The sequence below is a fragment of the Cricetulus griseus genome, chromosome 2, assembly GCF_003668045.3.
Source record: "Cricetulus griseus strain 17A/GY chromosome 2, alternate assembly CriGri-PICRH-1.0, whole genome shotgun sequence".
In the NCBI taxonomy this organism is placed as follows: Eukaryota; Metazoa; Chordata; class Mammalia; order Rodentia; family Cricetidae; genus Cricetulus; species Cricetulus griseus.
In genome coordinates, this window is record NC_048595.1 from 95353453 (window position 1) to 95366023 (window position 12571).

The 12571-nt window shown below is 41.0% G+C and overlaps 1 protein-coding gene across 2 annotated transcripts in view; it reads right to left on the reverse strand.

Moving 5' to 3' along the window:
- Nr4a3 (nuclear receptor subfamily 4 group A member 3) overlaps positions 1–12571 on the reverse strand; it is a 38408-nt gene that overhangs the window by 17036 nt on the left and 8801 nt on the right. For both annotated transcript variants that reach the window (XM_035439882.1, XM_027403125.2), the window contains 2 exons: positions 10518–10647; positions 9873–10045 (listed from right to left, as the gene is read on the reverse strand). In XM_035439882.1, coding sequence (XP_035295773.1) covers positions 9873–10045; positions 10518–10647 — 303 coding nt within the window. The remainder of the gene's footprint in view (positions 1–9872; positions 10046–10517; positions 10648–12571) is intronic.

Consider the following 12571-nt stretch of genomic DNA (forward strand, 5'->3'; position numbering starts at 1 on the left):
GGGTCTGAGTAGGCCTTCTGGCTCTGTGGGTTCTGCTGTAGCATTGTCATCTCCCCAAAAGATGCCCACAATAAGGAGCCAGAGATTTTCAAAGTATAGTCTCTAGACCAGTAGTGTCAGCAACACCTGGTAATGTGCTAGAAATGGCAACCCCAGGCCTGCTTCATTAGAAACTCTGTAGGTGGGTCTTACAGACTGCTTCTGATCAAAGCTTCTTATCAAAGCTAATGGTTTTAATGTACATGGAAGTGTGAAAATCACACAGTTAACCAATAAGAGAAAAGATGATTACTTTTGCTTGCTGTTGATGGATTTCTATGAGATAAATCTGCAAGTGTGTGTGTTGGGTGGGGGCTTCCTCTGTGGCAGAGCCCAGAGAGCTATATGCCACCAGACTTGGGAATTATGACTGCTTATATTAATCAAAATTAGACAAAATCAAAAGTTCAGTTTTTTTTTTTAAAAAATCACACTAGCCATATTTCAGGCACGTAAAAGTCAAGTGGGGTGTGGCACATGTTCATCATCCCAGAAAGACATACTAGATAGTGCAGACCTAGGAACTTGGGAGCAGACGGTGGGGAAGAAGAGGGAGACAGAGGAGAAAGACAACAAAAAAAAGGAGAAGGGGAGGAGGAAGATGAGTAGGGAGGAGGTCTCTCCCAAGCTTTTGGCTACTCTGGTAAAGGCACAGGTTTGCCTGACTCAATGGAGATAAAACCTTTTCTGCATCAGGCAGGATGTTCTATGCAGCACAGTAAAGATCAAGGGAAAACGACAGCACCGAGATGAGAGGGATGTGGTGTGAACAGGAGCATCACTGCCTTCTCTATGTTCACTGGGAAGGCCACCTTTGTAGCTCCCCACCCCCACCCCACTTGATCCTCACCGGGAAGCTATGAAATGTTCCCAGGTTACATAGTGATGATAGTAAGCCAGGGTCTAAGTGCCTGGGATTTTATGTTCTATGCCTCTTGACTTTGGTTTTTTTATTTTGAGACAGGGTCTTACTATGGGGCCACAGCTGGCCTGAAACTCACTACATAGACCAGGCTGGCCACAAAGTTGCAGCAACCCTCCTGCCTCTGCCTCCTGAGTGCTGGGACTACAGGCTGACTGTTCTATGTTTGCTATTAGCTGGAGATGCAGCTTACTACTTACATGGAATGATTAAGGCTCTGATGTTTAATCCTCTGCACTCCTGAAGTGTTCCGAAAAGGCTTGATGCCAAGGATCAAGCTCACAGCCTGTGCGTGTTAGGTAAGTGCTCTATCACCGAAGTGCATCCCCACTGACTTCATTTCTTTTTAGTACAAGAAAGTGGGTCTGTTTTTTTTTCTTTCTGTTTTCCCGCAGAAGCAGAAAGACATAAAAGTACAGACATCAGATGTTGAGTCCACAGAACTTAACCCTAGTTTTATTTGGGCCCCTAATTTGTGAAGTATTGTGGTGGGGCCCAGTTTTCTCCTCCACAGAGTGGGGATATTTAACATCTTCAAAACTCTTTTGTGATGGCCCTTCTATGGGAAGGACCTGAGATGCAGAGCGAGTTAAATAGCAGATGACAGTGATGTTACTGACAGGGTTCCGACTGTGTCACGTCCCTCACCTGCCCATTTATTGAGTGGGGACTGTGTTGTATTCAGCAGAAACTTTCTAATTTTCACCTTAACCTTATAAGATCTTGTAACATCAGGTCAAGTTCAGAGTCATGCCTCCTTTGTCCTAACAATCGCACAGGTTTGCCTGGGATTTTATGAAGCCCCAGAAACCAGGTGGTATCATGGAGCATGGGAACAAGTCCAGGAGAAGGAGGCAGGTCCTTTCTGAAAGACATTTGAAAAGGCCATGAAACCCTGCCTGAGTGAGTCCACCGACTTTTTTTTTTTTTTTCACGTACTCTCTTAACTGGAGGAGAGCTGAGAAAAGAGATCAGCTGTGCATCTCCAGACAAATCACACAGTGACTGCTCTGCATCTGTTGTAGTCTATGGGTGCCCAGCAGATTAGCTAATTGCTATGATTCTCCTGCCTCATTCATTCAAAGGTACTAAATATTGCTACGTTACACCAGTTTGGAGTTTACCTGCAATCGTTTTTGTCCAAGTCCCAGAATTCTGGAACCAAAATCAGCACCCAAAGATATGGGGTGAGAAGGATCATGTATGTTCCTCTGAATGTACAATTTAAAGAAACAGACCAAAGATTCCAGATACTCTGCCTGGCCTAGCCATTTAAATCTGGAAGTGGATGATCTAGACCCCATCTACGCCTTACAGTCCCTACAACTCTAGTCATGATAGGTTTAGGATCACCAAAGAAAACCCTAAGGTATTTGGTCATTGATTATTCCACTCAAACATAGACTAAATACAGAAAGATTTTTTAAAATGAGCTCTTCTCTCTGTTTCCACCAGTGTTTAATCCAGCCTACCAGGACACTTGATCCATCAGAATCTGGCTTTAGCTCTAGTCAGAGATGTAGCATCCCCTTCACTGACAGCCATGGCAGAATGGAGATTTCTACAAAGGCCATAGAAGGAGACTTGTTTGCTGCACACAACAGCAAATGGATATGGGATTTAACCCAAACAGCCTGCACACTGCATTCAGCAGCAACTGTGGGGGTCAGGTTTCAGCAGTGGCCCAGGCCTATAAGTTATTCAACTGGAAAAAGCACTCTGAAAAATTAGCCACGTGATGCTTTAATAGCAGAATGGAGCTGGATATGTATCACACTTTCAGCCTTCAATAAATATGCGAAATATCCGAAGGAAATGAATTCCCTTCCCAACCCCCCAGTATGTTACTTTTCTCTCAGCCTTTATATCTCTATAGGCAATAGATGTGATCACTTTATGAGTCAAACTATGTATACGTAGTCAGGTTTTTGTACTTTAAAGAGGGCCACGTTAGGGGCTGGAGAGATGGTGAAGTTCATAAAGCACTTGTCATGAAATCTCAAACTTTTACAAAACTGGTGGACATGATGGCCCACCCATAATCCTAACCTGCTGAAGGTGAAGGAGACAGGAGATCCCTGAAGCAAGCTGGCTAGATTAGCTAGCTCCCAGGTTCACAGGAGACACTGCCTCAAAACATATGGTGGAGAGTGGTGGAGGAAGACACCAGACGTGTGCATGGTCACCCTACACATGCACCCACATACACTGGAACACATGTACACACCGCACATAAACATGCTGATAAACAAAATAAATTTAAAGTGACATTTTAAAATTTGGTAATGAAAAAAAGATTGGCTATGAATATATTTCTCCCAACTTTCTTCGTTTTTGATCTGTCTGTGTCCCTCTTCTGGAAAAAAAAAAGTGTCCCTCATGCCACTAATGGTATCACTGCGAGTGATGGTTCCAGCACCTTCTTTCTCTTTCACTGGCAGGTAAGCTCCAAGAGGGCAGTGCTTTGTCAGATCCAGTATCCAAGTGCCCCTGCCCTATATATTTGTTAACTGAATTAGTGCTTCCTGGAAATTTTATAGCTCATCTTTTCTCGTCTGTAAGAAAAATTGGGGCATTCAAAGTAAAGTTGAATTGTTATTATTAAGCTACATTGGTGGCTCTCAAACTTTACAGTGCCAAAGAATCATCAGAGGCTATTGTTAAAATAAAGATTATTTCTGGCCTCCTGCTTTCAAGTCTGCAATCAGTAGGTCTGGATGCAACCCAGGGGAATCTGCATGTTAAAACAAACACTGCCATTCCTTGTGGTTGAGGCAGTCTGGGTACTACACCCAGGGAGATGCTGGTCCATTCTCATAATGGAACTGTATGTAGCAGCTGTAATGACGGGAGGGCTAGGGAATAAGAGGACTAGAAGGAATCACAGTAGTGCTCTTAGTCTAATCTCTTCACCATTCAAACTGAAGGCCGTCATGGTAGGAACTGGCGGATGCCACCCAGTTAGTTCACTGGGAAACATTTTCCCCACAACTTCTTGAAATCGGTATTTGCAGCCTTCATGCTGTGGTCTCTGTAAGTCTACCATGTGCTGGCCATGTTGGGTCTTAAGGCTATCTCATTAGTATTTAAGTGACATTTGCTGGTGTCTGGTTTGATGTGAGCAATAGTTCTCGTAGTTGGAGTCTGTTATTGCACTAAGTGGCACGGATTACCAGAAAACATCCTGGCGTGCTGAAAAATACTTGGAATGACCAACTAATGAGGACATTAAGTATATTTCCTCATTAGTAATTATGCAGGCGCGGAAGCCAAGCCCGGTATCTATATATACTTGTATTGCTAAATTAAAAGCAACTGTGGGGCAGGGAATAGCAGCATCTCGGGGAGAAACAAATCAAATGTGACATGTTTTGACTGCGCTGATGTACAATGATCTGAGCTCATTTTTGAGGGAGAGAAGTTTGGCCCACAGGAGAAGTGATGGTTCCAGAGCCAGGAATGCGTCACAGAGCTCAGGAGCGCTCATCCTGGCCTCTTAAAACATTCATTCCCTCTGTGACTTGGAACAAAACCCTTCCTTTTTCCACATTTGGGGAGAAAGGGGTTCACTCAGTTTTTACCTTTAAGGCACATACCCTGCTATATGGAGATTAAAAGGCACTGACTGGCAGACACTTTCTTCTTTCTCTGTTAACCCAATCACTAGGGGGAAGCAGCTAGTACTGTTAGTAGATTGTATTGGCCAAGTCAACTGCCAGGCTCAAACTTGACAGGACCACTTCTTGTCTAACATACAATAAGCTATGAATACATACTAAAATGTTAATATTAGTAGTTGAGAGAGGGATTGGGTGGCTGCCAATGTACAGAAAACAATGTGTTTCTTTGTATTTACTTCTAAATAAATTGATTTTTAAAAAAGAGAGAAATAGCTCGGGGGTTTAGAGCACTTGATGCTCTTTTAGAAGACCTGGGTTCAACTCCTAGCACCCACATGGGTGCTCACAACCATCTAACTCCAGTTCCAGGGGATCACATGCCCTGTTCTGACCTCTTTGGGTACCAGGCATGCACAGACATAAATGCAGGCAAAACACTCAGATATGTAAAAAATTAATAACAATGATGTAATACTACCATATAATATTATACCATAAACATAATGGTATAATATAAATACATTTTACTATCATTGTAGTTTTGAAAAAATCAAATGAAATTTCTACTAAAAAAAACTACCTGGCAAACTTTCATTAACTAGAAGGGATAGTATGATGACACAGAAGCATCCCTTGAGTGACTATCACATCTCAGCCTTGCTACCAGTCTTAGGCCACAGAACTACCCCTGCTGAGCCTTCATTTATTCCTCTGAAAATACGGTAAGGGTGGGGATGTCTTAAATGACCTCAAGGTCATTCAGTGCTATGATTTCATAATTATAAATTTTCAAGGGGAAGGTATTATATAAACTTAATTCCAGGCAATGACAATCTTTAAATAAAGTACTGGCATTATAATCTCGGTGGCAGAGTTGAGGGCTTGTGTGAAAATATTTACAATGGTGTGTGCCTCAAAGTAGGCATTTTGTTTCATTCATTTAGAAAAGTTCTTTTATTTTTCTTATTTATTTACTTGGGTGTATTGTATGAGTCCTCCAGTGCCATGGTGTGGGGTTTGGTTGTCTCCATTTACCATGTAGGTTCTGGGGATTGAACTCAGGCCATTAAGGTTGGCAGTAAAAGCCTTTACCCATTGAGCCATCTTTCCTGTTTCATTAATTTTGAGTTCTAAGTGTGTGTCTGCATATCTGTATATGTGGCTATAAGCATACGTGTGTATGGTTGTGTGTGTGGACACCTGAGGTTCAGTGAGTTCCTTGACAATTTTCCACCTCTAAATTTTTCTAATTATTTGGAAAATATTAATTCTTTGAAAATGTCATATTTTCATCATCTTAGTCAGTTTCTATTGTTGTGGAGACCCCATAACCAAGGCAGCTCATAAAAGAAAGCATTTAATTGGGAGTTTGCACATAATATCAGAGGTTTAGTCCATTATCATCATGGCAGGAAACATCCTGGCACACATGGTACTAAAACACTAGTTCAGAGCTATATCCTAATCTGTAGGCTGAAAGAAAGAGCCTGGACCTGGTGTGGGCTTTTAAAGCCTCAAAACACACCCCCAGTGCCATGCTTCCTTCATCAAGGCCACACCTACTCTACAAGTCCTTACTTCCTAATCCTTTTCAAACAGTGCCACTCCCTGGTAACTAAGCATTCAAATAACATGATCCCATGGGGGGCATTCTTATTCAAATCGCCATGTGCATACAATGTATTTTGATCATGTTCACCCCCAACTCTTCTCCCTAATTCATTTTATTTTTGAGGAGGGGTCTCACATGGAACCTGGAGCTCACCACTGGCTAGACTGGATGGCCAACAAACCCGAGATCCTGGGACACTGACACCTCAGAAGCTCTAGAATTTCAAGTGTATGCTGCTGGGAATTTGAACTCAGGTACTCATGCTAGGGTGGTATGCACTTTACCAACTTAGGCATCTCCTTAGCACCAATTCTAATATTTTGATAGCTAACAAAGTCAAGTTACATAATCATATAGATTACATATTACATATATATATATGTACAAACACACACACAAAATTATACACATTCTTATATATTTCTGTATTAAGTACTTACATTAAGGAACCAAAAAGTAAACTTCAGAATCATTAGGTCTTAAGAGTTGGAAGGGACTTAATGTCATGCAGACAACCTTCCCTTTCTGGAGAGTCCTATCATGTGCTGTCCTTGATTATGCCTTGGTTTGCTGACCACTCTCTGACAGTAGTTGGTGTGGGCCAGACAACTTGTCCTCAGAGCATCTCTGAAGACATGCCCCCCAGCCCCTGACTCCATATTCTTTCTCTAGATTTGGCAGGGGGAACAGTATTTCTTTTTGTTTTTTGATACAGGAGAAAGAGAGTGAGCATGACCTAATTTCTACAAACCTCCCTTCCTGTCTCTATATCTTCCTTTTTTCTCCAACCATTTCTTACAAATTTCCAGAAACAGTGCATCTACATTCCCCTTAAATCTGGTTTTGTATTGGATGCAATCCTTGAAGTGTGATCTGAAAGGACAGTCTATGGGCCCATATGGAATTATGGCCACAGCAGGTAATTTAGCAGCCCTCCCTGCTTCCACATACACACACTTTGTTGGATCATACTGTGTGTCTGTGGAATAAACTCCTGAATGAACCACTGACAAGCCAAGGCTCTCCCCTTTAACAAAATCTAAATGTTGAGCTTCACATTTATTTTTGTTAACTTTCTTCGTGATGGTTTCAGCCCTTCCTGTTCCAACCTGTCGAGATCGTTCTGCATGTTGATACTGACATCCATCATATTAGCAGATCCCTCCCAGCTTTCTGTCATCTGCAAATGTGATCAGCATGCTCCTGTGTCTTCTTCCAAGTTTTTGATGAAAGCTCACTGTATTTTTTAAAAAGTCTTTTAATTTAGTTGATTTTGGTCCAATTTTTGATAATTTTGTAGAGCTATCTAAATGCAGGAGAACCCAAGCAATGGAGATCAACCTGATTCCAAAACAATGCAATTAAAATAAATATGCTTTGCAAAATTGAGCTGGCCCTCAAAGGTAGCATCAGCATGACCCAGACTTTGGCATGAGCGATCTGTTATTTGGGGCAAAGCTAACAATTAAATTGGATAAATGTTTGTTGATGAAGATGATGACTCCAGACTAACAGACTGAACAGTGCAGAAACAAGCAAACACACTGGATTGATTTTTTTCAATGTAGAGACAGTTCCCAACTGGAAGATATTGCCACTGCATGAGAAATTAGGCCATGGAGACTGATAATTAGATATTTTGGGGACATAATGTCATTCTTGGGGGGGGGGCAACTTTTCTGGATTGACCATCAGTAGCAATGCCAAATGCCTTGGGATGTTGTCAGACTGCATGCCACAGCCTTAGGTAAAGCAGCACCTATAAGCTTCACTGATGCAGATGAATTGCAGAGGGAGAGGCAGAGGTACTTTGGGGAGGAGAGTCTTCATGTCCAAATACCCTTATAGTTCCTACCCTCACTGCAGCCAGAGAGTGTGAGATGTGGCTCCTAATTTGACCTCTGATACACATATTTTGCTGTGTGACCTTGGACCAGTCAACTCTTTCACCTCTCCTTGTTTTGGTTTCCTTATTTGGACCATGGGGATAATAATGCTTATCTTAATGGTGTTACTACATGGCATCGGACAGTGTAGTGTCTATAGTTATTAGCACATTTGGTAAATAGCCAGGGTAAAAAGTTTGATCAAAGTGACAATATACAAGGTACCATGCTGAAGTTTTGACAAATGTCATCATATTTAATCTTCACAAATAATCCTGGGAAGCAGATAATATTACCAAGTAACCAGATGAGGAAACTGAGGCTTTAAAAGATCAGTTTCTCAAGGTCACCCATCTAGCAAATGCTGGCATTGGGATTTTCATCTAGACTTGCCTGCTTTCAAAGCCCAAGCCCTTAGTCAGAGCATTATTCTGTTATACTATTATACTATTTGAGACTTGACTTTCATCAAGAGATGCTACTTACAATCAGAATAAGAGTCCTCAACCTTTGGTGCTGAGGATCTACCAGGCTACTTATAGGGAGTCTTGTGATCAGGTGTAGAGAGGGCTCTGCTGCCTAGAATGAGGGAGGGGAGGGCAAGAGGATCTCAGCATGTGCACTATCATTTCTGTCAACACTGTAGCCTAAAACGAGGCCACACAGCAAGGGCATACTTACTCCTGTTCTTTGCCAGGCATTCACCCAGATGCTGGAAATGCTGAATTAGCCATGGGAAAGGCAATCAGATCAACCAAAGGGAGACCCCTACACCAGCCTCTCTTCATTTGTGTTTCTAAGCTTATCTTCAAGTGGAGGTAATGCCCCGTCTAGCTCATAGCAGTTTCAAGGGAGCAATGAGACAGTATGATATCGTGTCTAACACAAAGAATTATTATTCAGTAACTAGGGCCATTTTTCTCCTCTTCCATCTCCACTGACTGTATTTTACTAGAACTCTGCTTTTCAAAGTCCTATAAAAATGGCCTTATCTTGTTTGTAATTTTTCTCAAAAATCTTCTATGGCCCTTTTCAATGATGTTCAATTTAGGAAAATTTGCAGACTTCACACTGGTGATTTTTTTTATGATGTCCTATGTTAAATTAAAGTGTTGATATGTTTTGGTTGGCTGAAATAACAACACTGGTAATCATTTATGCTTTTCAAAATGTTTTTGTCATCCTTGTGTAACTGATGCTCAAAACCCTCCTCTGGTGTTAAATATGGTAATCATTTCCACTGCAGGGAGGAGAAAGCCAAGCACAGGAGCCAGGTGACACAGGCAGGAAACAGAAAAGGCAGCATTCCATCCTAGACCTCCTGATGCCCTCTGATGCCATGGCCAGGTCTTGCTCCTCCCCATGGTCTATTCTCCCCAAATTAGCATCAAGTTATCAATGAGGGTGGAATTGGGTAGACTGCCTAAGGATAATTTGAGGCTCACTTAGAGGGCTTGATCACAATATGAGAAACACAACGGTCACAATTTCTAAAGCATCAAAGAACTACAAATTGTAGTTCATCTGTGCAGCTTTTCCTTGGCACCACCAGGAATCCTGCAGCTATAGTGTGACAGGTGTATCCCTGTCAGGGTCATTGTTAAAGCATTTAGAGATTCAATAAAGCAAAAATTATTTGGTATAGTGAATGCACTAGCTGCTAAATGAAATGAAAACTACAGAAAAGGTAGGCTACTGACTAGCACAATGTCAGGCACAGTCATTTATCAACTCTTGTTACTATTGTCATGAATGGCGTATCATAATCATTCAATAACATCCGTAGAACTTACTCTGGAATAATCAAGATCTCTGGGTGTTGCATCTGTTAAAGCTCGGACAAGGGCATTCATCATACAGATTGGAGGAGATGGTGGGGAAGGCTGCGAGGGCTCCTGCTGTAGTGGGCTCTTTGGTTTGGAAGGCAGCCGGCCTCTCCTCCCTTTCAGACTATCTGTACGCACAACTGATAAGACACGCACACAGAGAGAGAGAGAGAGAGAAGAAGAAAAACAATGTTTAAAGATCACATTCGGAACAAGCATAAATCACGAAAAGGAATCCAAACACATTAGAGTTTGGCAGTGATGAATGAGATCCACCATTTCAAAGCAGTGTTAAGTTTAGAATAATGCTCAACAGTGATTGAGCAAGAGTTGAAATAATGAGGAAAAAAAAGATATTCCATACTTACATTTGCTGATGGGTTAGCTCTGAAAATCTCCTTGTCAAATAGACAATGGCTTTTTAAAAATTGCTTTTTGAGAAATTGGAATAAGCAGCCCTTAATGTTACGCTAGTGTAAATATAAATAACCATTGAACGATGTTTGAAAGAAAGAGAAACTAGGAAAATTTGCTGCCTTAATATAAATATTAGCAGATTTCCCTGTTTGAGGATATTCATAAGCAAACCGGATGAGAAGCATATGTTCTTACCTTCTTTAACCATCCCCACACTGAGACACTTTTGAAATCGGCAGTACTGACATCGATTTCGACGTCTCTTGTCTACTGGGCAGTTTTTATTTGCCAGGCAAACATATTTTGCATTTTTCTGCACCGTTCTCTGAGAAAATATAATACAGAGATAGTCAACTAATAGTTTCTGGAAAGAGGTAAGACCTGACAAGATGTATTTTAATTACAATGTGAAAAGCGACAGTGCAATTTGTATAATTAGATAAATTTAATTTCCTAACACGCTAGCCTGCAGGAAAAACAATTTTATTAGTGTTCCTGGCTGACAGTGAAAATCATCTTGGGTTGTTCTGAAGCGAGTCTCAGGAGGCACCCAACTCTGAATGATAAAATCATATCTGAAATTACCAGGTCAACATATCGTACCTCAGAGGATTAGATTATCTCTACTTTTAATATCCCCCTGGGAACAATTTTCTACTTGTTCTACTCCCCTGATTATTGCTGACCTTATTAAAATAAAATCAGAATTATCTGGGCTGTGTTATGTATGGTGTCACTACTGTAGGCCAGATATCACAATAACTGTTTTGTTACTCAATAGAGATGGACTCATACAGAGTAAAATCACAGCTGGCCTTGTTAAAATATATAGGAAATGATGTTTTCATTCTAAAACAGATAGGAAATCATGTTTTAATTAAAAAAAGAAATCTAGGTGATTGCACTACTTAGCTCACTTTATCTTTAAGGGACACATATAATAAACTGGCCATTTCTGACTTCCAGTTTTGAAATTTGGATTGAAAAATCACTATCATGCCCAAGAAAGAAAACCCAAAACTGAGTAAGAATCAGAGAAGGAAATATGAAAGTCATATGTATCCCAGTATTTCATGAATGACTATTTTTACAGACACCAAAGAACCACATTGTTTAAGATACATCATAAAACTTGATACTGGAGATAAAAAATAACATCACATTTTTCTGAATCACATAGGATTTTGAAATAACACATGGAGCAATAAGTAAACATAATGTTGTGCTCCAAATGTAAAATAATGCTTTAAGAAAACAAACAAACAAGCAAGCAAACAAACAAACAAACAACAAAACACCCTGAAAACCTTTGTGCAAATGGTTGCATTTTTACCACTTAGGATGAATTGTTCTGAAAGGATCTGAATCTCCTCAACTCCACCCTGAACAGAGCACTGAAGTTTATCTGGAATGTCTGGGCTATGTTTTAAAGGAAGTTTCTTTAGACTGTGCTTAGTAATCTGCCTGGGGTCCAACATTCCAGTTTTAATTTTGTCCACTCTTCTTATTCCTCCAGTTTCAGTTTCACCTGTCACTTTTTCATTTCATTTAAGGGAATGATGATGCATATGCAAAAAAAAAAATAAAACCAACCTATGTCAAGTCTAAGATATGGCTGCTGGGTTTAAATGCAAAACAGAGATTTGTGGGTTTTCAGCACCTCCATTCTTGGCAGTCTATTGATAGGAGCCTTTGAATGAAGCTCTCAGTCAAGGACGTGCCCATATCTTTCTCGACACTACCCTCAAGGCAGTGTGCCCATTTAAGCTCTCATGGCATTTTGCTTCAGGTATACATTTCCCCGATAACCCGAAGCTTTTCCCACATTGGTGTATGTCTGCACAGTGTAAGGACAGAGAGATCGTTACAGTTCAATCACCGAATTCCCATCATTAACTGTACTTCATGTCACAGTTTTAAAGAATTCAATTTAATGGTAGAAAGCCACTGGGTAAACCCAGCTCCAGTTCCCTTAATTAACAGGTCTGTGGGGTGGTCCTGCCCCAGCCTGCCCCCACCCTTTCAAGTATAGATCTGTTTTCAAGGGAATGCAGAAGAAAAGGGAAGCTGTGGGGACCGGTGAATGCACATTTCTAGACTTGGGATGTTACACTCCCCTGTTGTGATGAGTTCTCATTGATCCAGGGGTGGTTCTACTGCAGTCTTCATTCACCTCTTACTGGAGTGTCTCTTTCCTCCCTTCCTGCTGACTGGTCATTGCCCTTTAGCGTTTCCACTGAAATGCTACA